The sequence below is a fragment of the Equus asinus genome, chromosome 7 (assembly GCF_041296235.1).
Source record: "Equus asinus isolate D_3611 breed Donkey chromosome 7, EquAss-T2T_v2, whole genome shotgun sequence".
NCBI lineage: Eukaryota > Metazoa > Chordata > Mammalia > Perissodactyla > Equidae > Equus > Equus asinus.
The window spans coordinates 85,036,127-85,061,353 of record NC_091796.1 but is presented as its reverse complement, the minus strand read 5'-3'; the positions used below and the strand labels follow the sequence as shown (position 1 = coordinate 85,061,353).

Below are 25,227 nucleotides of genomic sequence, written 5' to 3'. Positions count from 1 at the left end.
ACTCCGGCCTCCGGCCAAGCTGGCTGTGTGAGGGAGAAGGGGTTCATTTACAGCCAGCAGGAAGGATCTCCAGATCAGGATTAACAAGAGCTCAGCGGCTTCGGCAGGCTGAGGGTGACAGTCTGGGGCCCAAGAAGCTTCATTGTGACTGCGGGGGCTGCGAGGTTTTCTGTTGGCTGGTTTGGGGCTCCCCTCACCTCTGGTCACGTTCTTCCTAGAGCTACCAGTGGGCCGGGCTCCAGCCCCAGCTTCCAGAAGAAAGGAGACGAGGCTTACACGTATGCAGTGGTTTCCGCCCAGCGCACACAGCGGAGCTGGGGGTACTTTATTCATTTCAGGGGAAAGTGAGAACAGGAATGAGACGAAGTGTAAAGGTGAAAGGGGAGGGCAATACTGATATGAGAAGAACAAAGCCTAGGACCACACGCAGCCCAACACAAAGTTAAGGGAGGGGGCGGCGCCATCACCAGGTCTCCGGGACAAACACACTGGCTGCATCTCTCATCAGGCTTTAAGAAGGGAAACTCGGACTCCGGAGCACCAAGACGGGGCAAGGAGTCAATCCTGACGGACTGGCAGCTAGCACTGGGCAGTGCTGCCTGGCCTGGAACAGACCTCCTGCCTCCCAACGCACACTCCTCTCCCTGCCCTGCACACCCGGTACTCAGTGGGAACAGGGACGTGGGGATTTCAACACAGTCGAGCTCTTGCACAAAGAACACAGTCAATATGCAGGCCCAGCTCGCACGGCCCTGCATTCTGAAGCCAGAGGGTGGGCCTGGGGATGCAACACAGCTAAACCAGAAAACATCCCAGCAGAGAACCAGGCGCACAGGGGCACACAGGCCTCTGGGCACACTACTGGCCAGAATCAGACTGTCCCAGAGCCAGGAAGTCAAGTCGAAGCTGGAAGGGGTGGGGCATGAGATGACACAGAGGGCTGGAAACCAGATAAGGCCAACCTCAGGCTCTTTCTTCTGCTCAGAGCCCTAGGCTTCATCATCGCGCCCTTGGGCCGGGGGCTGCTGCTATCCCCCCTTGGCCACGCCCAGGAAGGATGGGGTGGCTGGCGTGATGGGTGAGGGGACGTGACAATGTGCTGAGGCCATGGGAGGGAGAGGACCGGCAGTCAGGTGGTTGGGAAGGCTCTCTAACCCAGCTTCCCAGTGTTCTGACCCAGCCCTCAGCACAGGAGCCAGGCTTTGGGGAGACCACGTGATCACCCCCATGCGACCCACCCTCAAGCCGCTTCCTCTGACCTCACCTTGGCCCCTCCTCAGCCGGCAGCCCCCACCCCACGAGCAGAGGGGCCTGGCTGAGTGCTAGAAGGCAGTCCTGAGCCGGGTAGGGGGTGGGGGAGCGAGCCCCTGTCCCTCACGGGAAGTGAGATGAGGTGATGGTGACTAAGGCCCCAAAGTCCCTGCCTCTGTGTCCCCGGAAACTCTGCAGCCAGGCAGCCCCAGGGAGCAGAGCCCGTGTAAACACGCCCGCCCGCGTGGGGAGGAGAGGTTGCTACATATGAGAAACAGTTAAAAATAAACTAAAAAGCACCACTATCTCCTGTGGTGGTCCCCACAGGCCGAGGTCTCCGCTAGGAAGGGGAGTGCTAGGGGCTTATGCGTGTGGGGTCATCAGCTCCCTCGCTGGCAGACACAGTAGGGGACGGGGCTTCATTCGGCTTCCTCCTCCCCAAGACTCTGGGAGGGAGCCTGTGAGTCAGAGGCTTCTGGGCTCCCCCACAGGAGCAGCTTCCCCAGCTCCCTGACCCCAGCTCCCTCACACACCTCTTCACCTCAAGCACTGTCGTGCGTGCGCAGGGGCATCTGGGGCCACTCCCCTGCCTATGAACAGCCCACAGGGAACACCCACTTTCAGACCCAGAAAAGGCCTCGTTTTCAGCCTCATGCCTCCCAAAGTGAGCCATCTCTGCCTCAGGCGAATGTGGAAAGACAGGGACCACCATCTGTGCTCCCCGAAAGCTGGGATGGGATGGGATGGTGAGTCAGGGGTCACAATGCCCCTCAGATTGGTCTGGCAGGGGTGTGGCACTGGGGAAGGTCGGGCACCTCCCCAGGGCCCACTGACCCCATTAGGAAGTTGGCGAGGCAAGGGACTGACCAGCTGGCCTTGCTCCTGGGCCTGGCTCTAGGCCGAGAGCTGCTGGTTGGAAGAGCTGCCAGCCCCTGGTGCCTTCCCTGACAGGCACTCACATCAGCACAGGCATCCTGTCCCTCCCTCCCTCCTTCTCTCTCAGGCACCATCCATCGCCCTGCCAGGCTGAGGCCCACACTCTCTCTATTCTGCTCCCCTCCCTCTGCTGACACAGCAGCTGCAGGGGGTCTCTGATCTGTCTCTGGTCTGCAGGGAGAGTGAGCAGGATGAACACGGGCAGCTGCCCACTCTGGGAGGGGCCTCGGTGACGAGGAAGCTGCTCCGGCCCAGGCTGCTCCAGGAGGCCTAGAACTTTCACAGCCACCTCTAAGTATCTCTGTGGACTTCTCCCCAGCACAAGCTCGCTCTCCTTCAGAGATTACAAATTGGCATTCTCTTTCACGTTGGGTTTTTAAATTTTCTGAACCGACTGCCAACATTTCAAAATCAGATATTTCACATAAAAATTCGGAGTTCTGGCCTCTGAAAAATATCAGACAGTCTGGCAAGGCAGGGCCTGCGCTCTGAGAAAGCTGAGCAGCAGCAGCCACTTTATGGGGTATGCCCTCCTTAGTTGGCCACAGTCCCCACCCAGCCCTGCAGCTCTCCTTTTAATCACCTGGCCCTGTAGGCATTTAAGTTGACAACTCTAGTTCTGATCTTCCCTCTTCCAGGCCCCAGGACCCTGCAGCCTTACAGCCAGCTGCCCCTGCCTCTCAGTAAAAAGAAACCTAACAGTCATCTCATCCAGCTACCCTTCCATAACCTCAGTCCCCTCTACAGACCTCTGACAAGGAGCCATCTAGTCTTTGCTTGAATACTTCCAGTAATAGGGAACTCACTAATCCCCAAGGCAGCCTGATTCTAAACTCTCCCCTACATCCTTTTCTCACTTACACCCCCCAGCTCTCTGGCTCTGCCCCTCCTCCATGGCCACACTGCACCCTTGCTCTACACACCTCCTTGTCGCTTGAGCCACCAGAACGTTCCCCCAGCCAACCTTTCTCTACAAATTCTCACTTGCCTACCAGCTATCTCATGCCTGACATGCAGGCTGTGCAGACTCCAGCTGTTTAGGTTTTCCCCTGACGAGCCACATGCAACAGGCCTGATCATCCCGAGGACCCCCAAACCTAGACAGGCCGCCAGATGAGAGCAGGTGGGCCCGGGGCACAAGCATCCTGGTCTGGTCTTCATTTCCCCAGCCAGTGCTGAGGTAAGAGAAAGAGGGGAGCAGCAGTGTCCACCCCGGGGTCTGCCGGGGGCCAGACCCAGGCCTGAGTGTCCCACCCCATCCGCAGCCATGGTTCCTGAACCCCCCAGGTCTGCTCAGTCCCTACAGTCATTCTGAGCGCAGCGCAACTCTGGGCCCTCAGCAAAGCTCAGCCCCTCTGCAGGGAGCCCCCGGCTTCAGCAACAGGCAGAGCTGGGCTGAGCAAGGAGACAAGCAGGGGCCCGGGAACTCGTCCCCTGTGGTTCGCTCCTGGGCTCGCCCACAACCCACCCCAGCACGGGGCTGTGCCAGTAGGCAGTGTCGGCCCCCATACACCGTCCATGGGGCTCTCCAGGGCCAGGGGCTCCCACTCTTGGGGTAGGTGTGGCCTGTGCCAAGCTCTAGATATGGGCCACAGCGACCTTTCCCAGTGTGATTCCTACCCTGGTTCCCTTTCCCTGGGTCAAGATCCTGCCAGGGCAGGCATAACTGAAAAAACACTTCCGTCCCTCCCCCCGCGCACCCCCGTCTCGCCACAGGACCAGTGGGGCCGGGAGGTTTCCCGTAGATAGGATGGAGCCAAATCCCAGAGGGACGCCAGGGGCAGGGGCACTTAGATCTCCTAAGCATTAGCCTTCCAGCCACTGGCAGATCCATTCATTTTAAGTTTTTCCCAAATACCTTAAACTTCAGTTGTTGAGTTAAAACCTCCAAATACAACACTAACTGCCTCTCGGCCCAAAGTTAGGGGGCCTGGCCCAGCGGGAGGGGCAGCAGCCTGGGTGGCTGAGCTCGGACACGCTCTTCCTGCTGCCCCTTGCCCCGCCCATCACCTGCCCCCCTCCCCACGAGTGAGCGAGGCTGGTTCTGGCAGGTGGATCCTGGCCCGCAGAGGTGCGCGAGGCCGGGGCACTGCCACCCGCCTCACACTCGGATCTGGTACCCGTTGAGGTCTGGCATGGCTTTGGGCTCGGAAGGCTTCTTGTCACCCGAAGGCCTGCAGGGAGGAGAGAGCAGAGGATGGGGAAGGCGTGAGTCATCCGTCAGGGAGGCAGGGAGGAGAGAGCAAGCGGCGGCTGCCCCTGGTGGCTTCTCCCCACCATTCTCCAAGGTGCCCCAAATGCAGCCATAAAGTCCACGTGGAAGCATGTCTGCTGGAACCCCCGACCTGCCTGTACTGTCCTGAGTGTGGCCCCTGCACTGTCTTACAGGGTCCTGCCCCTCCCCGGAGGTCAGCGAACCTGGCCACAGTCGGCTGCAACAGCTTAACCTGTAAATCTCTCCAAGGGGAACCTGTTCTCCACAAAAGCCTCCGGATCAGCGTCAATGATGCCGGGTATGGGAGGCATGCCCGGTGCCCCTTAACCATTCCAGAGGGGTACCCCATGAATGACGGCGATATTCAAAGAAAGAGCCAGTTGGACACGCGGGAGACAAATCAGAGGAGGTGGCCTGGTAATTTTAAGGGGCTGCTCTGGCTATCTAGATTTAAGCAAAACCCACAGACTTGTAACGGGAAAAGTTACGTTCAAAGCCATCCACCAGCCGCTACCTGATGTTAAACCTTTCCCAGCGATACTCCTGGGAGAACTCACTCACTGGCAGGGCCCACCCCTCTCCCCTCCCTGCCACAGAAGCTGCCTCGGACTGCTGCATGGCCCTCTTGCTCTGGCCCCAGGGGAACCGGTGGCCCAGGGAGAATCTTCTCTGGGGAAATGGGACTGCATTGCTGCTGGGGCAAGAGGTGTCACCACACCAAACCCCCCATCCCAAATCACCTCCCTCCGATAGGGGGAGAAAGGGAAGGGTGCGACAGAGAAGACTGGGGGACCCAGGAGATCAGAGGAAAGGAAAAGCCTTTTCTGGGTCCCCGAGGCACGGCCCGTCCCTTACCGCCTTTCGCTGCGGCTGTTCCTGCGGTGGGGGCTGGACTGGCCCCGCTGGGGGGAGGACACGTCCTTCTTCCGGTCCTTGGTTGGGGAGGGAGGGCCGGTCCCTTTGCCAATCTTGGTGGGAAGGAAGAAACAAAGACTCACTCAGGGTGGCCCCAGAGCCCGTCCCACCCTGCCGGAGCCACAAGCCTGGCAGCCACCCTGAGCAAGACCCAGGAAGCCTCAAGGGAGCAACACTGTATCCTGTCTCTGGGTCTTCCCAAACCTGTCTCCCAGGCCCTAAGCAGCCAGGGCAGCGGCTCCTCAGTGGGGCTGCCCAATCTCCCCAGGCCCATGAAACAGCGTGGCCTTGGGCAAGGCACCGTGCTCTCATGCGACTGTATGACGCCTTCGAGGAAAGGGCCATTTCCCCATGCCAGGTAGATGTGCCAGCTGGGGAAGCAGCCGTGTCTGAGCTTTGGGCTGGGATCCTCCTACCAGCCCCAAGGGTGACACTGGTGATCTCGGGCCAATCAGAAGCTCAGACTGGTGGCTGCGTGTCTGATTAAGTACAAGCGAGAAGAGCAAATGAATCATCCTTATACGGCACTGCCAGCTTGACCTGCGTTTTCAAAACACGGGGTACACCATGGGGGTGCTGGAGAGAACAAACAACATGGGGAGTCCTTAGCACCAAATAGATTGGGAATCACAGCACTAAGGACGAGGTAACTATTGGCTCCAACTCTCAACCCAACCAGCTCCCTTGAAGATACACTAAGCCTTGAACAGCAGGACCAGCGTGCTGGGCAGCCAGAGCGACACAGGGGAGGACCAGCCCCAGAAAGCGACAAGGTCGCCTGCAGCTGGTTTATGCCTGGGGGGAAAGTGCTGTCACCCCACAAGGTTGTGGCCTGGGAGCTGGCGGGGTTGGATAGCCCTAGCTCTGACCCCGTGCTGGGGCACCACAGGCACCTGTAACATGCCTGGGTTCCCCATCCGGAGACTGATCTCCAGTCCAATCTCCTCACCGCCTGTGAGGAAGCCTCTGGGCTCCCTGCACCTCAGTTTCCCACCCTGAAAACGGAGCTCCCACCTACTGCCCAACGGCCTCCAGGGCCGTGGGGAGCAGCAATGGACGTGACAGTACCATGGTCGCGGTTGCAGCACCAGGCTGCTGGGAGCGCAGAGTGAGCAGTGAGTGAGTGATGGGGAGGGGCTCAACTCCCAGGAGGGGCCCAGTGGGCCCCCCCCAGTCCAGGGGCCCAGGGAGAGACCAAGATTCTGCCCACTGTTTGGCTCAGGGGCAAACTCCACAGCAGCTCAGCCCTCTTGCTCCAGGTACAACAGCCCCTCCTGACCTGGGCATCGTGGCTGGGAAGGAGGGAGAGGGGACAACCACCCCCATCCTATGCCCATGGTCTGACTTTCCTCCATTTCTGACCTCCTCCTAGCCCTTCACTGGATGTTGAGTGTTGGGGGGTGTCAAGAGTCAGGTGGTGGAAGCTACTCACCATACCACCCAGCACTCCCTCAAGGCAGGCCATCCTCTCCCACCAACCAGTCTTCACTCTCAGTCCCCTCCACCCGGGCACTGTCGCACCTCTGCCCTTCTCCACATGCCCAAGACCTGCCGTCCACCCAAACCCAGCTCACCTGCTGCCTCCTTCCGGAGCCTGCCCTGGCTGCCCACGTGAGGAGACCCTCCCGACACTAAGGACCACTGAGTAAAGCCCGACACCGTGTAAACTTGACACGGGTCACCTCCCTTGCTCCTCACATCACCTCTGCGGGGCTGGGGGCAGCACACCCTGGAGAACGGGAGCACCAGAAAGCAGCAGCCTCTCCATTTCCACAGCCTGGCCCAGGGCCTGCATGCGCGTGGGTGGCGCCGGGGCCCACACTGACCTTGAGCCGCATGTCGCGGGCGTGCCGCTCCAGCTCCTTGCGAAAGTCCTCGCGGCCCAGCCTCTCTACGTCCAGGACTGAGTGCTTCCACTCGATCTGCTCCACGCTGTGCGGGTCGTGGGACACACACTGGCCCAGCTTGACCTTCTTCAGCACGTGCCAGCAGCGGCCATAGGCGGCCTCGTAGTCCAGCACGAGCTCGCTGAGCGTGCGGAAGGCCGGCGGCTTGTACATCAGGTCCTCGCGCCGGCTCATGCCCAGGGCGCCGTAGCGGCCCCCGAAGTTCACCCCCAGCACGATGTGGCGGAAGTAGTTCCCTGAGAAGTAGGTCTTGAAGCTGATGGGGAAGCGTTCCAGGGTGGGCATGCTGTTGGTGAGGTAACTGGCCATGCACCCCAGCTAAGGACACGGCCAGGGAGAGGCACAGGAACCAGCAGACAGACAGGAGCAGGACTGGCACACCCCCCAGCCCACCCGGAGCGCGATGCTGTGGGAGGGGCCCTGCGCGAGTCTCACTTATCGCCATATTCCTGTTGTCTAGCGAGGAACTGAATCTCTATGGCTCAGGCTCTCAGAGCTTAGAGGCCGCTGCCATAATGTGAAGCAGGGTTCACAAAATAATAAATAGCAGTCCCTCACCCCAAACTGCAGGGCTTTCCAGAGTCGTTGTCGCTGAAGGAAGGATGAGCGAGGCCTGTGGACCCCACACAGGCCTCCTCCTGCCAGTCACACGCCCATCCTCCTCACCCCACATTCTCTCTGACACTCTCTCTCACAGTTTTCTTTCTCCTCTGGCACATGTTTCCTCCCAGATGCAGACAATTCTGCTCTCTCTCACTGCCCACCCCTCCATACACACACACACTGCCCTTCGAATAAAACCAAGGTCATTTGCACGGCCTAGGAGGCCAACACCACCCGGCCCCGCTGCCCACTGCAAGCTCTCACCCCGTCCGCCCCACTTGTTCAGTCTCTCCTTGCACCAAGGCCCCTCTGCACTAGCTCTTCCCTGGGCCCCTGGGGCTGTGCCCCACCTGCACATGGCCGGCTCCTTCTCACGCCTCAGGCTTGGCTGTCCTCACTGGCCTCCCTTTCTAAGGCGAGTGTGCTCTGCTCTTTATTTCCCCCACAGCACACTCACCACAGTCTGTCCTTGTTTTACTTATTTCTTTGTTTACTTGCTTATTTTCTGTTTCCCCTGCTAGAATGTAAACTTCTGAGGTGCAGGGACCTTGTCTGTCATGCTCTGTGCTGTAGCTCTGGGGCCCAGGACAGGGTTTAGCACATCCTAGTTACTCAATAAAACTCTTCTGGAATGAATGAGTAGAAGGAGATGAACAGATAAAAGCTTGGAGCAGATCCCATGGACAGATACCATGCCAAGTGTGCGACAGGCACCGTTCCTTCAATTGTCCTAACAACCTCATGAGACAGGCACTGCCATCGTCTCCTTTTGCAGAGGACGACTCCGAGATGCTAAGGATGCTAAGGAACTTGCTCGGGGTCGCACAGGGAGTTGGCACCAGAGGTAGGATTCAGGTCCAGGTACTCTGTGCTCTCAGCCACTCCAGCGTGCTCCCTTCAGCACCAAATGCATTCTAATGCTCCTGGGCCCGACTCCCTGCAAGTGGCCGCGGAAACAGAGACAAGGAGGCAGAGGCACAGGGCGCAGCCAGGAGAGACATGGGGACAAATTCAGTACAGCGCCCACCATGTGTGCAGCGACCCAGGGAGCTGTGGCAGTGCTGCGGGGACACCGGGGAGGGACCCCTCGCCTAGATGGGGGCTGCCCTTTTCTTCCTGCCCACAAGCCACCAGGTAACTTCTGAAGGGCCTCTGGGACCATGTGATCCTGCCTGGACCAGCTTCTCAGTGTGCCCTGGGAGGAGGGGAGCAGAGCTTCCCTCCAACAATGTGGGCAGGAGCCCCACTTTGGTGTGTGGCCCTGAAGGACGCGTTCACGTGGGCCCGGCCTCATGCTCCTCCCAGCGAAGAACCCGTAGGCAGGGAAATGCTTGTCAGGTCCTTGGAAATGGGCCTGCCCAACTGTCACAGCGGGGTTAGCTCTCAGGACCTCTGGGGGAGGGGGAATAGACTCTCCCCCCACAGCCCCTTTGGATAACTTAAGGCAGGTATGTCTACAGGGGAGGGGAGAGGGGAGTGCCCCCTCGGATCACAGTCCTCCTTGGGGAAGCTGCTTGTCACCTTGGACCATCATCTTCTCCTCCTACCTGTCCTAGCTCCTAGGGAGCACAGTTCTTGCTCTGTTAGACGCCCTCCCCCTTGCCCTGCTCTGCTGTACCCAGCCAGGCACCTCCACTAAGGGTGGCAGACAGAATAGTTACAAGCCAGTAGGGCTATGAGAAAGAGGGAGCAGTGAAGGGTGGGCAGGGATGACACAAGATTGGCCTTGAATTGGTAACTGGTGAAGCTGAGTGATGGGCACTTGGGATGCATTACATTGTTCTATGTTTGTACACATTTAAAATTTCCTATAATAAAATAGTTTTAACAACAGGGCAGGGCTCAGGCATGGGCCAATTAGGACGGAACTGGCCATAAACACCTGCCTCCTCCCCCTGCTGTGACTATGGACACTGGGGGGCCCTCTCTAAGGAGCTTGTCTGTCCCACCTAGTACCCTGGTGACCCAGCTATACGCCCCAGTTCTGCCCTTTGGGTGGGGGTGACCGAGAAACCCTGCTTGGTTTTTGCTTGTTTGTTTGAAAGGCAGTTCTGTCTCAAAGATCCCATCCACTCTCTCCACAAATCAATGCGTCGGGGAACCGCCAACATCTGGGCCTTCAACCTGCTTCTCCCAGACCGTTTGGTTCCTGGCAATGGCACAACAGCCTTTGTGAGGCAATGTGCCCTGATCAGAGAACAGGGTTGCTGTGTCCACGAGACTCAACAAAGAGCTGCCTGGAAAGGTAGCAACTGAGGCCTGGGGGACGAAGCCCCCTTAAGCTCCTTCGCTTTGGGGCCAAGTTCCCGACTACTGGGAGAGGGGGCTGGGACGGCCCCGGAGCCCATTCAGCTTTCCTCTTCCAGGAGCAAGCCGGGGCCCCCCTCCCAGACCCGAGAAAGGATACATTCCCAGGATCACAGCTTCCAGGCATTTGATTGGCAGGGCCTCTTTGGTCATTTCCTTGGCCAGGTCCATCAGCCTGGGGGGAAGGGAGGCGGAGCCATGAGGACGGAGCCTCCAGCCCCTTTCTCTGGGGGTGTCAGAAGTTGGGGCAGGGTAGACTGCAAATGCTAGAAGGACAGAGGCCCCCTTGCCTTCCAAGCTGCCTCAGCTCAGGCCCAGCACCTCTTTCCCCTCCCCCTAGGTCCATCAGGAGCCTGCGGGAGGCGGGCAGAGAAGAGGCAGCCAGTGAAGATAAGGAAGGAGGCCCTTTCCCCTTGTCCCTTCCTTCCTCACACTTCCTCCTCCCATCCCAGGCTCCTGCTCCGAAGACCTTGTGGGGAGGGGCGCATGGAAGGGGGTCATGCAGTCACAGGCAGGTCCTATGACACTGGGCTGGGGCCTTCTGTGATGGTGATGTGGCCCAGCGGGAGAGCATACCAAGGATGCTGAGGATCTCAGCATTGACCTCATCCCTTCCAGAGCTCAGTGGACACGCCTGACCCAACCACGGCTTCTCCAAAGAGCTTGTAATTGATTGCAACTGCTCCCCCACCGCTGGCCTGCTGCCCAGGGCCTGGACAAGTGGTAGCCTGGTGACTCCCCAGCCTGCTCCTGAACTTGGAATTCAGGCCACTTTAGAACAGCCTTTCCCTGAGGCCTGGTTCCTCCTTTCTCACCAAATGGTGCCCCCCGGCCTGGGAATGCAGCCTGGCCACTGGCTTTGCCCAGGCGGGTGCTGGACTCCTCCCTCCCACTGAGGCTGGAGCTGGGCCCCCAGCACACAGCAGCCACAGGACAACAGGAGCAAAGCTTTGGGGTTAGGGAGGCTGGATTCCACCCAGGGGCTTGGTGAGGGGGTAATTAAGTAATTTAGCTAATAACCCATTTAAAAATTTTTCATGAGAAAGTGAACATGGAAAGATTGTGTGTGGAACAAGACGTAAAATTCACATTAATTTTTAAAGCACCAGGTGTTAAGCCTGTGGGCGGCTCCGGGCTGAGCCCCCAGACATAGCTGTAACATTCACTCTTCACTCTCTTTGGCCCTCGGGACTTCTCTGGGGTGAATCCAGCCAGGGGTCTAACTTGGGTGGTGGAATAGGAAGTGAGAGATGCAGTGTGCTCTCCAGTGGGGTCCCTGCTGCTTAGACACTGGGCCTTGTCCTAAATGACGAGAAGAGCCCAGTAAGGCAAGCGGGGTATGGCACAGGCTCCCTGCAATGGGGGGAGCCCAGGCAGGTGCAGGGAGTGGAGGCAAGCGGCAAGGGCTCTCTCCAGGTAGGCCCACCTCTCAGCAAAAAAAAAAAATCCACATGGGTGAAGGGGGTCAAAAGATAAGAATTTCCAGTTATAAAATAAAGAAGTCATGGAATGTAACGTATAGCATGGTAACTATAGTTAGTAATACTGTATTGCATATTTGACACTTGCCAGGAGAATAGATCTTAAAAGTCCTCATCACAAGAAAAAAAAATTGTAACTATGTATCGTGACGGATGTTAACTAGACTTATTGCGATGATCATTTCACAATATATACAAATATCAAACCATTACATTGTATACCTGAAACTAATATAATATTCTATGTCAATTACACTTCAATTAAAAAAAATGATCCAAGGGTCACCTATGGACAATCTACCTAGGACCACCCTCTACCAGCACCAAGGCAAGCTGGGGGGCTGTGGTCACCACTGTAGCTCTGCATGGATGTTGGGGTTTCCTTTTCATCAAGGGAGCCTTGGTTGTCATCTCAGCCAGAGTTCCCTCTTTATGACATTCTTAGGGGCCATGGTGGTACTTGCCCCCACTGGCTGGCATCCCTGGGGAGAGTCCCTGCCTGCCTCCCAGGCTTCCACCCCAGGCTCCCGAGGGGCTCCACTAGCCGGGGGGCACTGTCAGCCTCGGTGCAAAGGGACAGGGTGCCCCACGCACTTACCCTGTCAGAGGTCTGCTCTTCTTAATTTCAAAGAACTGTGTCCCTGTGTGATTGTACCTGCAGGTGTGGGTTAAGGGCCTCCCGGCTTGGTCTGGAAGATGCACGTCCCTCTGCCCCGACCCATCCTCCAGATTCTAGGGCCCAGCACTCCCAGGGGTGCAGGCTGGGTGAAGACCCCACCAAGTGCTTCCCACAAGGCACCCTGGAGGATGCTCAAGTCCTGATGGTCTGGAGGGGAGAGGCGGTCACAGCATGTGAGCTTCTCCTCACCCCACATGGCCCCTCTGTCCTTCTCTTTCATCCTTTTTATCTTCCACTCTTGCCCTCTCCTGGCCTCCTCTCCTAGGTAGGGAGCTGTGGAGCAGGCAGCCAGGCCAGCCAGGGCCGGGAAAGAGGCTGACCTGTGGACAGCTCTCTTTCAACCAGCTGAGAAGCAACATGGACTGAGAGGAGAAGGCTGGGGTGGGGGACCAGCTCAGCTAAACTGCTGGCTGCTGCTCCTGGGCCAACCGCCTCCCCTCTTCGGGACACTATTTCCCTACTGGCAAAGGGAAGGGCTGGACCCGATTTTCAGTTAACAGCCTGGCTTTTCTCCCGCTCAGGACGCATGCCTGGTCCTTCTACTTCTGCCTCATCTGCAGCTAGAAGGGCTGGGGGAGGGAACCCAGGACACAGAGCTCCATGCAGGGCACAGGGGGTAGAGGGGCTCAGAGCAGGGACACGGGGGAGACCGAGGCTCAGGGGAGTCCAGCTATTTCCACACTGGGCCACTGGCTCCTGCCAGGGAAGAAAACCGCAAGGAACTGGGAGACCATTCCAAGACGTGGAAATTACCTCCTGGAGCATAAAATCCTTTTTCTCCTCCATCCGCCCCACCCCACCTTTAAAACTAGTTTTTAAACAGCCCCGAAGGAGCTTTCCCTCTCTCCCTCTGCTGGGGCTGGATGGACGGCAGAGGACGTGTGGGCTGGCAGGTCCAGACTTGGCCATCCACCAGAGGGTGGCTCAGGAGACATTCACCCCATCCCACAGAGGAGGAGGAGGCAGGCGCAGAGAGTGGGTCTGGCACTCATCAGATAAAGTCCCTCTGACACCCAGGGCAGGCACGGGCTGCATGTGCACAACTCCAGGGCGTGGAGATGATGTGTGGACGGCGCTGCTGTGGTGTGGACGGAGGCTGTGCTGCTGACACCTCCCCAGCCCTGTCTGAGAACAAGCCTGCTCGGCCTTTGGACCCGCACACCAGCCCCACGCCAGCGGCCTTGACCTTGGACCAGGAGGATACTGCAGCTCCCTGATGTAGCGCTGCACGGCTTCCAGGCGCTCAGGGACGGGTGTGGAGGGCTGGAACGTAGGCACAGTCGGTATGGGGATCTGGGGAGGGACAGAGAGCTCTGGTCACAGAGGGAGGACACTGACACGAGCCCCCAGAGAGCCACGCCCCAGGGAGGGCCTCCCTGCTCCCTCGTACCCTAAGCCTCTCTCCTCCGCAGCCCCTTCCAGAGGCTCCTTCAGGCCCCGACCAAGGCCACTCCTCTCCCTCCTGGCATTTGATAGCTGTTCCTAATTTGCAGCTTATGTTGATGGTCCAATTTTATGCTGCTTTAATAATTTTAGAAAAACACAGGTTGACTCACCAACTGTTTGGAATTTTAAATATTCATTAACTTCAAAGCTTAACAAGAATGTCAACGTGGGGGTTAAGTTCATTTGGGTGTAAGGTTCACTCTGGTTCAAATGCTGGGTCAAAACCGGTTGACCCAGTGTCCTCTCCTCTCAGGGCCCTGCCCTGGGCTGGGGGAGCCCTTCCTCGAGGGGTGGCCACACCTGTGGCAAGAGGTGTCACCCACCCCGTATCCTGGAATACTGATGAGGCCTTCTAGGCTCCACTGTGAACTGTCGAGGAGTAAGCCAGTGCGAGCAGGCTAGAGGGACAAGCTTTGGGACAGGTCTTGCTGTGGATCTACTTGCCACAGCCAAGCTGCTCTGAGGGGTTTCACGGAGGCACAGGAGCCCGGGTCCCCTTCAATACCTCCCTTTCCTGCCACTCCACGCCTGTAAGCTGTCCTCACAGCACCTGGCCCAGGAAGAGGGACAGGGTGTCAGGCAGGCACCTCCTGGTGGCTGGGAACTGACAAGCCATGGGCTGCCAGGTTGCTGGGGTCAGGTCAGAAGCCACAGACCCCGAGGCTGTGCCCTCAGCCATTAGGCAGTCTCCAGGAAAGGGACCATGCACAGGTGCTGAGCCCAGGCCGCAGGGCCCCGTCTCTGACCAGGGGAGACCAAATCCTGGCAGACTGGCTGCAATAAGTCAGTGAGGCTGAGGCCGCCAAGCGAAGCATCAACTAGCGTCCTCTGGGATTACAGAACATACTTCTTTGGGCAGAAGAACCAGATTCCTAGAGATAAGGCCCACCCCTCTGAGCTCCCTTTTGGCCATCGGCACTGCCAGCTGTGGGTGGCCTCAGGCTCTTCACACGCAGAGGTCTCACCCTCTGCCCCCCAGACCTCTGCCCAGCCCCCCAGCCCACACGGAGCCCACCCAGCAGGCTGGAGCTGCCGAGTCTCAGTCTGCATGGGCAGGGGTGTGTGTGACGGGACGGGGAACAGCAGGAGCCCCTGTGAACTCGGGGTAGGGCTGGGGTGGGGGAGGCTCGCCCTGTAGTGATGGCGAGCCCACAGGGCACAGCCTTTTCAATAACATGGATACAGGGGGTGGGGCTCTGACATGGGGGGAGGTGACACACCCATGATCACGCACACTCGTGTCTGGGGTGCTGCTGAGGGCAGGGGCACAGGACAGCCTCTAACAGATGCGTACTCTTCCAAAGGGTGGAAAGGCAGGACGGAAGGCCTGGTCTGGGAGTGAGAGCGCTGCGTGGACTTCCTCTCCCTCCCTCCCTGGTCCCTTCCTTCCTGCCTGGGCAGTCCCCAGCAGCTGACACCTCTGTCTGGAGGAAGCTATTTCCTCTTTCACGTCACATCACTGTCCCAACTGGTGCCACCACTCATAGCCACCGGGGGGATAAAACCCCCGGGATGGGGGTTTCTCCCTCTTCCTGCCTGACCAGCCTGTGCCAGATGGGCTCCAGAACTCTCTGAGGGCCTGGCCTCGCCTCCCTGGGTCAAGGATATGGGGGTGGGGGGTGGGGAGCGGAGTTAGAGGAATTACTTCCAAATTTACTAAACAGCATGGACCCGACCTCCTCAGGTGGAAGGTCCCTGAGAGGCAGGCGGGTCATCACTTCTGAGGAGAGGGCACCCAGGGACTCCCAGGAGCTTGGGACAGACACTAAGTACACCCTCCCTTGAGACACCGCAAACAAGGAGTCGTCTGAGAGTCCTCCGCTGAAGCTCACCAGAGCAAGGTCTGGGCCAGGCCCGGGAAGTACCCACGAGGGCACTGGCACCTGCCATCCAGACAGAGGAGCAAGGAACTAGCTGCTCTGGGAGAAGGAAATGGCTCCAAAAGGTCAGAAAAGACCAGGGATTCACAAGCAGGGCCTTAAAGGCCGCCACCACCGAGGCTTCGCTGGAAGGAGCAGTCTGGCAGCTCCATGACTCGTGGCAACTCCTGTAACCCCGGCAGACAGCGCCAATATCTTTCTTCTGAATGTTCGCACAAGCACACACACATTCGCTCAAAACAAATAAGACTCTGTATGTCCAACTGACCAGGCTCACTTTAGGACTGGGAGCCTGGATCTGTCCCCCCGCCCCCAAACCAGGAGCCAAGAAATACTTCCTCACGGCTGAGGAGTGGGGTTACGTGGGGTGCCATGCGGGTGAGGGATGCCGGCTACCCAGATCTCTTCAGGGACAATCCTCCTCCATACCAAGGCCAAGGGTTATCCTTGCTCCAGGAACCCCCTAAAGTCCTGACATCCTCCCTGGTAGAGCCTGTTCAGTCTAGCTCAAAAAGGAGGCTTGGGGGAGGTGGGACAACTGAACATGCGGGCAAGAAGCAAGACAGCCTAGAGGCTGACACAGCTGGCACTGGAACCTGACCATCGCCATCTAAATCCCCAACCTGCCATGTGCTGTCTGGCATCAACATCCTTAACATCTCCATGCCTCAGATACCTCAGCTGTAAAAGGGGTACCATACCAGAACCAACCTCAGAGCAGAGGTGACCCGCTGCCACGTCGAGGGCCTGGCACACAGCAAAGGCTCAACTCCTGCTCACTGTCACCGTTATTCCAGTGTGTGCCAGAGATCGGTCAGCACATGCTGACCCCAGTGATGTGGCCTTTTTGGAGGAAATGTCCAAATTCGCATTCTGCAGGAGCTCAGTGGCCAGAGCCACAGTCAGAAGACCTTTGGCAGCCAGGCCTGGGAGGAGTGGCCATGGAGCTTTTAAAAGTCGCGGCAGCTTGAGACACCAAGGAGAGATTCTTACGATGGAGCACAAACCGTTCCTGGATCTGGGATCCTTTTGGAAACTGCTGCCCTTTAGTATGTGGGCCATCATCCACTCAAAGGACGCTGCCCCGAAGTGCCCAGGGGGTGGTCTGCTGCACCCTCACTCCTTGCTGGCTTGGTATTACACACTCACCTGTTTCACGTGCTTTACTTCACCAACTCCTCCCAACAACCCTGGGAAGTGAGTATTACTACCACCCCCATTTTACAGCTGAGGAAACTGAGGCACAAGGAGGTTGCACGCCTCCCTCACAGAAGCAGTTGTGGGAGAACCAGGACGTGAACATGGTGGACTGGACTTCTGAGCTCTCTCTTTTTATCACAGTACATGGCAGGGGTCCCAGACTGAAGCACCTGCAGGGCCGGGCAGGTCAATACACAGGGAGGGCAGGCTGAGAGGCAGTGGGGGGACTATGGCCAACTGGGGGAGGGGTAACCAGTTCCCAGCGCCAGCTGCCATGTGGGATCGCAGAATCTCTGTTCCTGCCTCGCTCATTTTCTGAAAAGATGCCAAAAGTCTAGATCTTTATGTGAAATCTCCTAATTTTAAATTGTGGCTCAAGTGGTCTTTTAAAGCATTATGCCATCCCCAAACATCTCTTGGGCCCACCACGGTGTGACCTCTGTTGAGAATGCCTCTGCACCAGCTCCAAGGGCACAGGCCCTCAGGGAGGGGCCAGCCCAGGGGTCCATCCACTCTGCTGCTGGCATTCTGGGATCCAACCACTGATGTATGCCCGACTCCTCTGCTCCTCCTAGACTCTAGGGCTCCTTTCTACTCTGGGCCAAGGTCAAGGAGGAACCCCACACAGACTTGGGTGGGTTTTCCCTCTGCAACACTTTTCCCCGTGGTTTGAGGAGGGGAAATTCCAAATTTTTCCAAGCCTCTCACAAGCTTCCTTTCACACTACCACACTCCTGTCAATCCTGACACCCCCCGCCCCACCCCGACAACAGCTTCATTCCTTCACTGATGTCTTTCCTATACAAGAAGGTTGAAGATGACAAGATGACATTACAGACCAGTCACTAATGAGCTCACTGATCTTTTCAGTCTGCAGGAGTGGTGACAGTTCTGCTGGGAAGCATTCACACTCTTCCATAGCCTGATATAGACATAAGCGAGCTGGCTGGAGAGCCATCTGCTAAACACCAACTTGCTCATGTGGGAGAAGCGTGTGGCTCTGGCCTTAGACATGCTCTGAGTGCAATCTAGCCTCCTTTCCCAATGAAGGACATGAAGACAAGTATTGAACATCCAATAACCAGTATTGGTTTGAAGCTTTAGTTTGTCAAATGCTTGAACACATAGTCTCTCATTTAACCTTCACCACAGTCAAGCCCATTTCACAGAGGAGGAAACTGTGGCTCAAAAACGTTGAAGGGAACCGCTAAGGTCACATAGATAGGAGGTGATCCGAACCAATGGTCATAGTCTTTGACACAATACTTTCTCTTCCAGGAATTTATCCCAAGGAAAGAATCAGAGATGGACTCCCAAATTTATGTTTTAGAATGTTGACCACAGTGTTCATTTTAAGAATAAATTATTGGAAACAATGTCCAACCATAACGGAATAAATAAATTAGCTAAATAAATTCTAAGTACAGAGGGCAATTACGTAGCCATTCAAAATCAGTCCACACTTTATTTCCCCTGGAAACACTAGGCTGTCGCTCAACCTTCAACCTTTGAATTCTCTCTTCCCAGAAGGCAATTTCTGATGGCTCTACCAATAACTTGGTAAAAACGAAACAAGCCACTTGTCTAATCCACATTAATTGCCACTCTCCCTGGCCACCTTCGTGCTCACCTGAGCAGCTACGACTAAGCATTGGACTCTGACCTCTGTCCAAAGGGCTTTTCTTTGGGGATTTCAGGCCACGGCATCTGAGAGTGCTTCGTCAGTCTCAACCATAATGTTAAAAAGTCGGGCATGTATTTCCACATAGCGCTGTACAGCACAGGATGTCTCAAGCGGCCTTTCATTCAGCAAATACATGTAAGTGCCTGATCTGTGCCAGGCACACAGGAGGCCTCGGAAAGACAAAGATGAATGAGACACAGCCTTGGCCTTCCGGGGTGTCACAGCTGCAGGAGAGCCGTCATGGAGGAGATCCAGGCATACACAGCAAAGTAATTCAACTGTACCCCTCTCCACAGGCTCTCTTCTAACTGCCCTGATCTAGTGTCCAGGAGAGCAGAGGACCTGGAACCTGAAGACCTGGGGCTGAGTCTCAGCTCTGTCACTCACTGGCTGGGGGGCCCGGAGTTCCGACTTGAGTTTTCCTCTTACCTATCTCTAACGTGGGGTCCCAGGCAGCACCTACTTCACAAGGCTATTGCAGAATTCAGCGAGGTAACACATGAGCATACTTTCTCCACATCAGAAGCCCTGGATCCTCCTTAGTCATGCATTACCTCTGCCCACAGGCCTCTGGTTTAGCAAATAAGATATCAAGCCACACTCATGTGCTGTACATGTTAATCTGCTGCTCTGCCCATAAACGTGGGCATTTTAAAAGAGATGGAGGGGAGCCTCCTGGAAACAGGGCATGAGGACCTCACAGAACAACCTCAATGGCAGCTGAGAGAAAGTTCTTCTGGACAGGTACAATCTGTCTGTAATTTTAAACCCTACCGTGCCACTGGTCCCCTACCTCACCAAGGAAAGTATGGCTTTACTCTCCCAGTCCCAAGGGCAGGAAAACCCTAGATATCCCCACCCCTCACCCGCCAAACCCCTCACCTTGGGCAGGTCTGTGGCCCCACGGATCCTCTGGGCCACCTTCTCTCCATCGGGGTGGATCTTGGCCACGTGCTTCCACATCCTTTCCCAGGTGGCCTCATCCACAGGCAGCCCACCCCGGTTGACAAAGAAGGGGATGCCTCCATCTCGCAGGTCCTCTTCTCCTTCCTCCTCTGGCTCATCATCTCTCTGGGCTGAGGCCCCCTCGCTGGTCTCCAAGCGCCTGACCCCAGAGGGGGCCGCAGGGGCAGTGGGGGCAGCACTGCTGCTGCCGCCACCCCCGACCACCTTCTTCCCCCCTGGCATCCCCAAATTCTTGACGGGGGCAGGAGAATGTATCAGGAGGCAGGAAAAGGTAGGTGGCTCACAGGAGGCCTCCCACACACCAGCTGCAGAGACAACACATGGCCAAAAGAGTGCACGGCGCCTTTAAGAAACCAGGGCGTGGCTCCAGTACAATAAACTACTACTAGATAAGATAAAAAATCAGTGCCTCAACGAGGTTGGGGGGTGTGTGTGGGGGGGTGTGTGGGGGGGTTGGTTGTCCGGGGTCAGCCTTAGAAGCCTCGTTCTGTTTGAAAAACGGGATAAAGAGAACACCCCCGAACTTGGCAGCCTTCACAAAGCATCCCCATTTGACAGCGAGAACAATAACGGGCAGCAGTCTGCACTGGCAGAGAGGAGAAAAGTCAGGGAAACTGAGGCCAGACAGCTCAGACCTGCGGCCACAGAAAGGGTCAAGGCACGGATGCCCCAGGTTCCAGTTTTGGAGAGAACAAATTCCTCTACAAAATATCGCACGTTCACACCTGCGCGTGCTCTGGGGGGCACCGAAGTGACTCCAGGCCCCCTCAGCTCCGAGCCGGGACCCCAGGACGGGAGGGCGGCGAGGGGGTGCGAATTCTCCGAGGTGATGAGTCCGGGAGCCAAGACCCGCCGCTAGCGGGGCGCGGGGAGGGGGCGCGCGCCGACGCGCACATTCCACGCCCGCGGTCAGCTCCCCGCACAAAGTGGGCTTTGTCTCAGCTCCCCGGCCCCTAGCCCCCGGGAAGCAGCCGCGGAGCTCCCAGAAGGGGGAAGGGCTCGGCGGGGAGCGCCCAGGCCCCTCGGGTCCCCAGCCGGGCGCGTCTCAGCGGGCGGACGGCGGGCACTCGGCGCCGCGCTGCGCCACCCGAGCCATCGCGGGGCGCGGGTCCCGCTCCGGGGCCCGGGGCTCAGCGGGGCCGACTCGGGCGGCGCGCGGGGGCCAGGCTGAGCTCACCGAGCGGTGGGCTCCGACCGCGGGGTCGCCGCCCCCAACTGGCTGCAGCATGGGCGGTGGCGCGGCCAGGGCGAGCGAAGGATGCTCCGCGGCTGCTCGGGGGTGGGAACCGCTGCCCCGGCTAAGGGGTGGAGGAGGGATCCGCGGGCGGGGGAGGGCAAGCCCAGAGGCTCGCGCAGCCACGGCCCGCCGGGGAAGCTGGAAGAGAGTGACAAAGCCTCGGCGAGCGCGAGCGGCGCTAGTCCCCGGAGAGCAGCCCGCGGAACGCGGGGTCCACGCGCAGGTCAAGGCTCCGCAGCTCGGGGAGGCTCGGGCCGCCACGGCCACCCCTGCCCTAGGGCCCAGCTGCCGCCGGCCGCGTCCCCAGCTCGCCTGCCGCCCACCCGGCTCGACTCCGGCCCGCGCCGCGCATGCGCTCCGTCCCCCCCTTAAAGGGCCAGCGCCTTCCCGCCCGGTCGTCCGCCTCCCGAGGCCATCCCTCCGCCCCAAGTTATCTCTAGGATGCGAGTGGGCTTTCGCTCCCCGCTTACCCCTCTCTCAGCGCGCCCCGCAGCCGGTGCGGAGCTGCGGAGGAAGTTTACGACGTGCCACCCAGAGCGCAAACTCCACGGAGATTCCGGGCTCGGAAGGCCAGCGGTCGGGAATTTCCTAAGGGGAGTACCTAGCAGGGGTCCTGGTGTAGAAGTGAGAGCACTGACCTGGAAGACCGGGATTCTAGACCGGATTCAGCGTCTGTTTTCCTGTGGGACATCTAACAGATCACTTCCCTTTGTGAGCCTCAGTTTCCCCCATCCATCAGCCTAGGTTGTCTCACTGGGTAAGCGCAGAGTCCTCCTGGCGCAGGAACTCCTTAAAGGAGGATATCAGGGATGGGGGGTTAGGGTCACTACCGCTAGAAGTGAAAGGGTTAAAAGTCACCCTATTCCACCTGCACCACTCGGAGCGGGGTGCGCAGGCTTCGCACCTAGTTGGCCTCCGGACCCGGCTCTGGGAGACCCCGTCCCGCGCCCCCTGCAGGGAGGATGCTGTGTCCCAGGGTCTTGGGACCACGACTCAGGGGAGTGGGAGGCGATGGTTGGAAGGGTTAGCCCATCCAAAAGAAGGTGACAGTACGAGCCATTGTTGTGCGCGGGCACAGGACTACGGGGACCCAGCGCACCCTCCTTCTCTCCCTCCACAGAGCAGAAACGCGGGAAAGCTGCGAACAGGGGGAGCAGAAGCGAAGAACCACTAAAACGAGACACAGCCTGTGTGCTTTAAGACTCCTCCCACTCTGCCACCGGGAGTTAGTGGGAATAACAGCCTGGTGGGGTAGATGCAGATTCCTGGGCCCTGGCCGGCAGACTCGGATTCCTTAGATCTGTGATTGCTGCGTTTCTCAACTTCCCTTTGTCTGACAAGCTGAGGTTTCCACACCTGGGCTGGGTCAGAGACGCCTTGGAGAATCCCCAGGTCCTCAGTGGTTTCTTGTCTGTTCCTTAAAGTCCTAGGTGTCTGAACTTCCTAGGTCCCTGGAGCTTCAGTAGCAGCCTGTTGCTGCCTCCAGGGTCAGAAACCAGGGGTGATCAGTGATGGGAAGTCACAGGACTTTAAGAAAGCTGGTTAAGAGGGGATCTTCTTAAGCTCACATAGGCAGGAAGATGCCAAGCGTGTAAAAATCACCGGGGACCAACAGCTGCAACCTGCTCGTGGTATAGCTGGGGAAACCGAGTCTCAGAGAGTGATTTCCCCAAGCTCACACAGCTAGTAATATGAACTGAAACTTTGCTTCTTCAGACACTTAGCTTTGACCCTGCACTTTGCCTCTTGTGCTACTTAAGTTGTGGTGGTGGTTCTAAAATATGTTTTCAAGCTCTTTATCACTTCTTTCAAAAGACGGATCTAATTCCCCTCCCCTTGAATGTGGGCTGAACTAAGTGACTGGCTTCACATGAATAGAATGTGGCAGAAGTGATGCAATGTACCTCTTAAGCCCAGGTCATAAAAAGGAGACATTCCTCCTGTCTCGTTCTTACTCTCTCAGCACACGCACCCTGGGAACCCAGCCAGTATACTGTGAGGAAGCCCAAGCCACGTGGAGAAGTGGCGTGAGGTGTTCTGGCTGATGTCCAGTTAGGCTCCCAGCTGACAGCCAGCATCCATCACCAGGCAGGTGGTGAACTGAGACGATTCTGGCCCCCAGCCCTTGAGTCTTCCAGCTGAGATCCCCGACGTGGAGCAGGGACAGCCAGCCTCACTGTGCCCTGTCTGAATTTCTCTCCCACAGAGTCTGAGACATAAGAAGTGATCATTGTTGTTTTAAGCCAGTAAGCTGTATCTAATGCAGCATTAGATAACTAATAACTGTGGGTTTCCAGAAATGACAAATAAAACAGATTTGGGATACTCATTCAAACAGTAAGTCCTTATGGAGCACCTCCTGTGTGCCTAGCTGTGTACTAGGCACTGGGGATACAGTGGTAAACAAGATGGACATGGTCTTTGCGCCATTAGGGCTGATGGTCTCCTAGTGGAGGAGAGGGTTACATGATTCCAGTAAAGTGCTTTGCCAGAGACTTAGTACAGGAAGCTATGGGACTGCTCACCCAGGGCAACTTCCCAGTCAGGTGAGATGCTGGGGAAAGAAGAAATGAGTTGGGTACAAGGCCAGCAGGGTCAAGGCTAGTGAGTTTTCTGGGATGTGTTCATAGAAGTGGGAGGGGATAGGTGTCAGGCAAGGTGGAAGGGACATGAAAATAGATTAGGAAATGGTAAAACTGGAAAGAGATGTGTCTAACTCAATCTCACTTTAGTTGAAAGCCCAGAGAGTTTAAGTGTCTTGCCTGGTGTCACACAGCTTGTGAACCGGGGCCAGACACTGGGTCATACATCAGACCCTCCCATGATTTCCCTACATCTATACCCAGAGAACCACACTTTTAACAAACACTTGGGTAACTCTTTATTTGGCTCAAAGCTCTTAAGACCATTATCTATCGTTACAAAAACTCTGGAAGAAGTTAGGACAAGGTAATTACCATTTTACAGATGAAGAAATGATGCACAAGGAACCTGGGCAACTTAAGCACCTAGTTGAGGAGCTGGCACATCAGAGCTGCCAGGTGCAGGTGACTTAATGATGACAGGGATGAGGATGATAAGGACGCCTAGCTCACATCATATCACTGTTGTTATCGTCACACTCCAGACTAATGTTTTAGAAAGTAATACACAGTGTCTTAGGGCATCAACATTGGTATTCAGCTCTTCCAACTCATCTTCTATTCTTGAGACACTGAAGCTAGAGTCAAATTCCCGGGGAGGACAGTCTGGCTCACTTAGTTTGGGTCCTGAGCCCACCCCTTGGCTGGAGGAGGGCAAGGCAACTTCATTAGCTGTCCCCAAAAGACTGAAGGCAGTGGAGGCAGGGGGCTTCCCTAAATGAAAATGGGGTGTTGTTAGTAAAAGAGGGATGTGGAGGTGCACAGATACAGATGTGTTTATAAAAGGTACACACTCTAGGGGCTGGCCTGGTGGTGTAGTGGTTAAATTCACGTGCTCTGCTTTGGCAGCCCCGGGTTCGCAGGTTCGGATCCCAGGCGCAGACATAGCACTGCTGGTCAAGCCACGCTGTGGTGGCCTCCCACATAAAATAGAGGAAGACTGGCACAGACGTTAGCCCAGGGCCAATCTTCCTCACACACACACACAAAGAGGTAGACACTCTGTCTGCACTGTCCAATATGGTAGCCAAAAGTCATACGTGGCTAAGTTTAATTAACAGAAAATTAAAACTCAGTTCCTCAGTCACACTAGTCACATTAGTACTCAATAGCTACATGTGGCTTATGGCTACTGTATCAAACAACACAGATTCTAGAACATTTCCCATCATTGCAGAAATTTCTATTGGACAGCACTGCTCTAGGATTCTTGGAATTCAACTCCTTTTCTTTTACCTCATACATTGTGAATATGGACATAGTGAAAAAGGTGAGTCAGAATCTTCATTCATTTATTCAACAAACACATACTAAGTGTGTACTCTGAATCATACATCGGTGTAGGAACCAGGATGCCGGGAGGGCTCTTCAGGTCTTCTGGTCCAGTGGGTCTCACATTAAAATCATCCAGGGAGCTCTTAAAAGCAGTGATACCCGGTCCCACTCAGCAGAGATTCTGGTGAAATTGGTTTGGGATCGGGCTCGCACACCGGTAGGTTGGAAGAGTTCCCCAGGTGATGCTAATGTGTAGCTGGGCTTGAGAACCACTGCAATCGGGGCTGACCAGTGAAGTGATTTGCTTCTGATAACCTGAAAACCCGAATCCACATGGGTCTGATCCTCCACTCTGGGGTTCTTCCGACAAACTCAGAGTTCTCCGTGGCTTTGGCATCTGTCTGAATCGAAAGCAAATTCTTGGCGATCAAGTCTACTCCTCCTTAATCCAAAGGGAATCCAATTCGCTTCAAATACAGTGCCAAAAGAACTTCTGTTTTTCGTTTTGTTTTGTTTGGTGAGGAAGATGGGCCTGAGCTAACGTCTGTGCCAGTCTTTCTGTATTTTGTATGTGGGATGCTGCCACAGCATGGCTTGATGAGT

General features: G+C 56.6%; 1 protein-coding gene across 5 annotated transcripts; it reads right to left on the bottom strand.

Annotated features, from left to right (window-relative positions):
* Positions 1-283: 283 nt before the first annotated feature.
* On the bottom strand, positions 284-21,842 carry VASH1 (vasohibin 1). Of its 5 annotated transcripts, XM_070514111.1 has the most exons (9): positions 21,612-21,842; positions 21,346-21,496; positions 19,387-19,775; positions 13,499-13,587; positions 12,214-12,270; positions 10,235-10,309; positions 7,144-7,525; positions 5,258-5,370; positions 284-4,361 (listed from the first exon to the last, which is right to left on the bottom strand). In XM_070514111.1, exons 3-9 carry the CDS (start codon positions 19,690-19,692, stop codon positions 4,289-4,291), a joined length of 1,095 nt encoding a protein of 364 aa, XP_070370212.1. In that variant the 5' UTR covers positions 19,693-19,775; positions 21,346-21,496; positions 21,612-21,842; the 3' UTR covers positions 284-4,288. The 5 variants fall into 5 exon arrangements, with proteins under 5 accessions (XP_070370212.1, XP_014696371.1, XP_014696372.1 ...); XM_014840885.3 differs by lacking the exons at positions 21,346-21,496; positions 21,612-21,842 and adding an exon at positions 21,178-21,320; XM_014840886.3 differs by lacking the exons at positions 21,346-21,496; positions 21,612-21,842 and adding an exon at positions 20,196-21,136.
* Positions 21,843-25,227: the final 3,385 nt, after the last annotated feature.

Bases quoted from the DNA above. Each gene is read 5' to 3' on its own strand.
- VASH1 (XM_070514111.1), bottom strand. From the start codon at position 19,692: ATGCCAGGGGGGAAGAAGGTGGTCGGGGGTGGCGGCAGCAGCAGTGCT. The intron at 10,310-12,213 runs GTAAGTGCGTGG...CCTTCCCCCCAG, and splicing joins AAGAGCAGACCTCTGACAGG to GCTGATGGACCTGGCCAAGG. The intron at 5,371-7,143 runs GTCAGTGTGGGC...CTTCCCACCAAG, and splicing joins CCCGCGACATGCGGCTCAAG to ATTGGCAAAGGGACCGGCCC.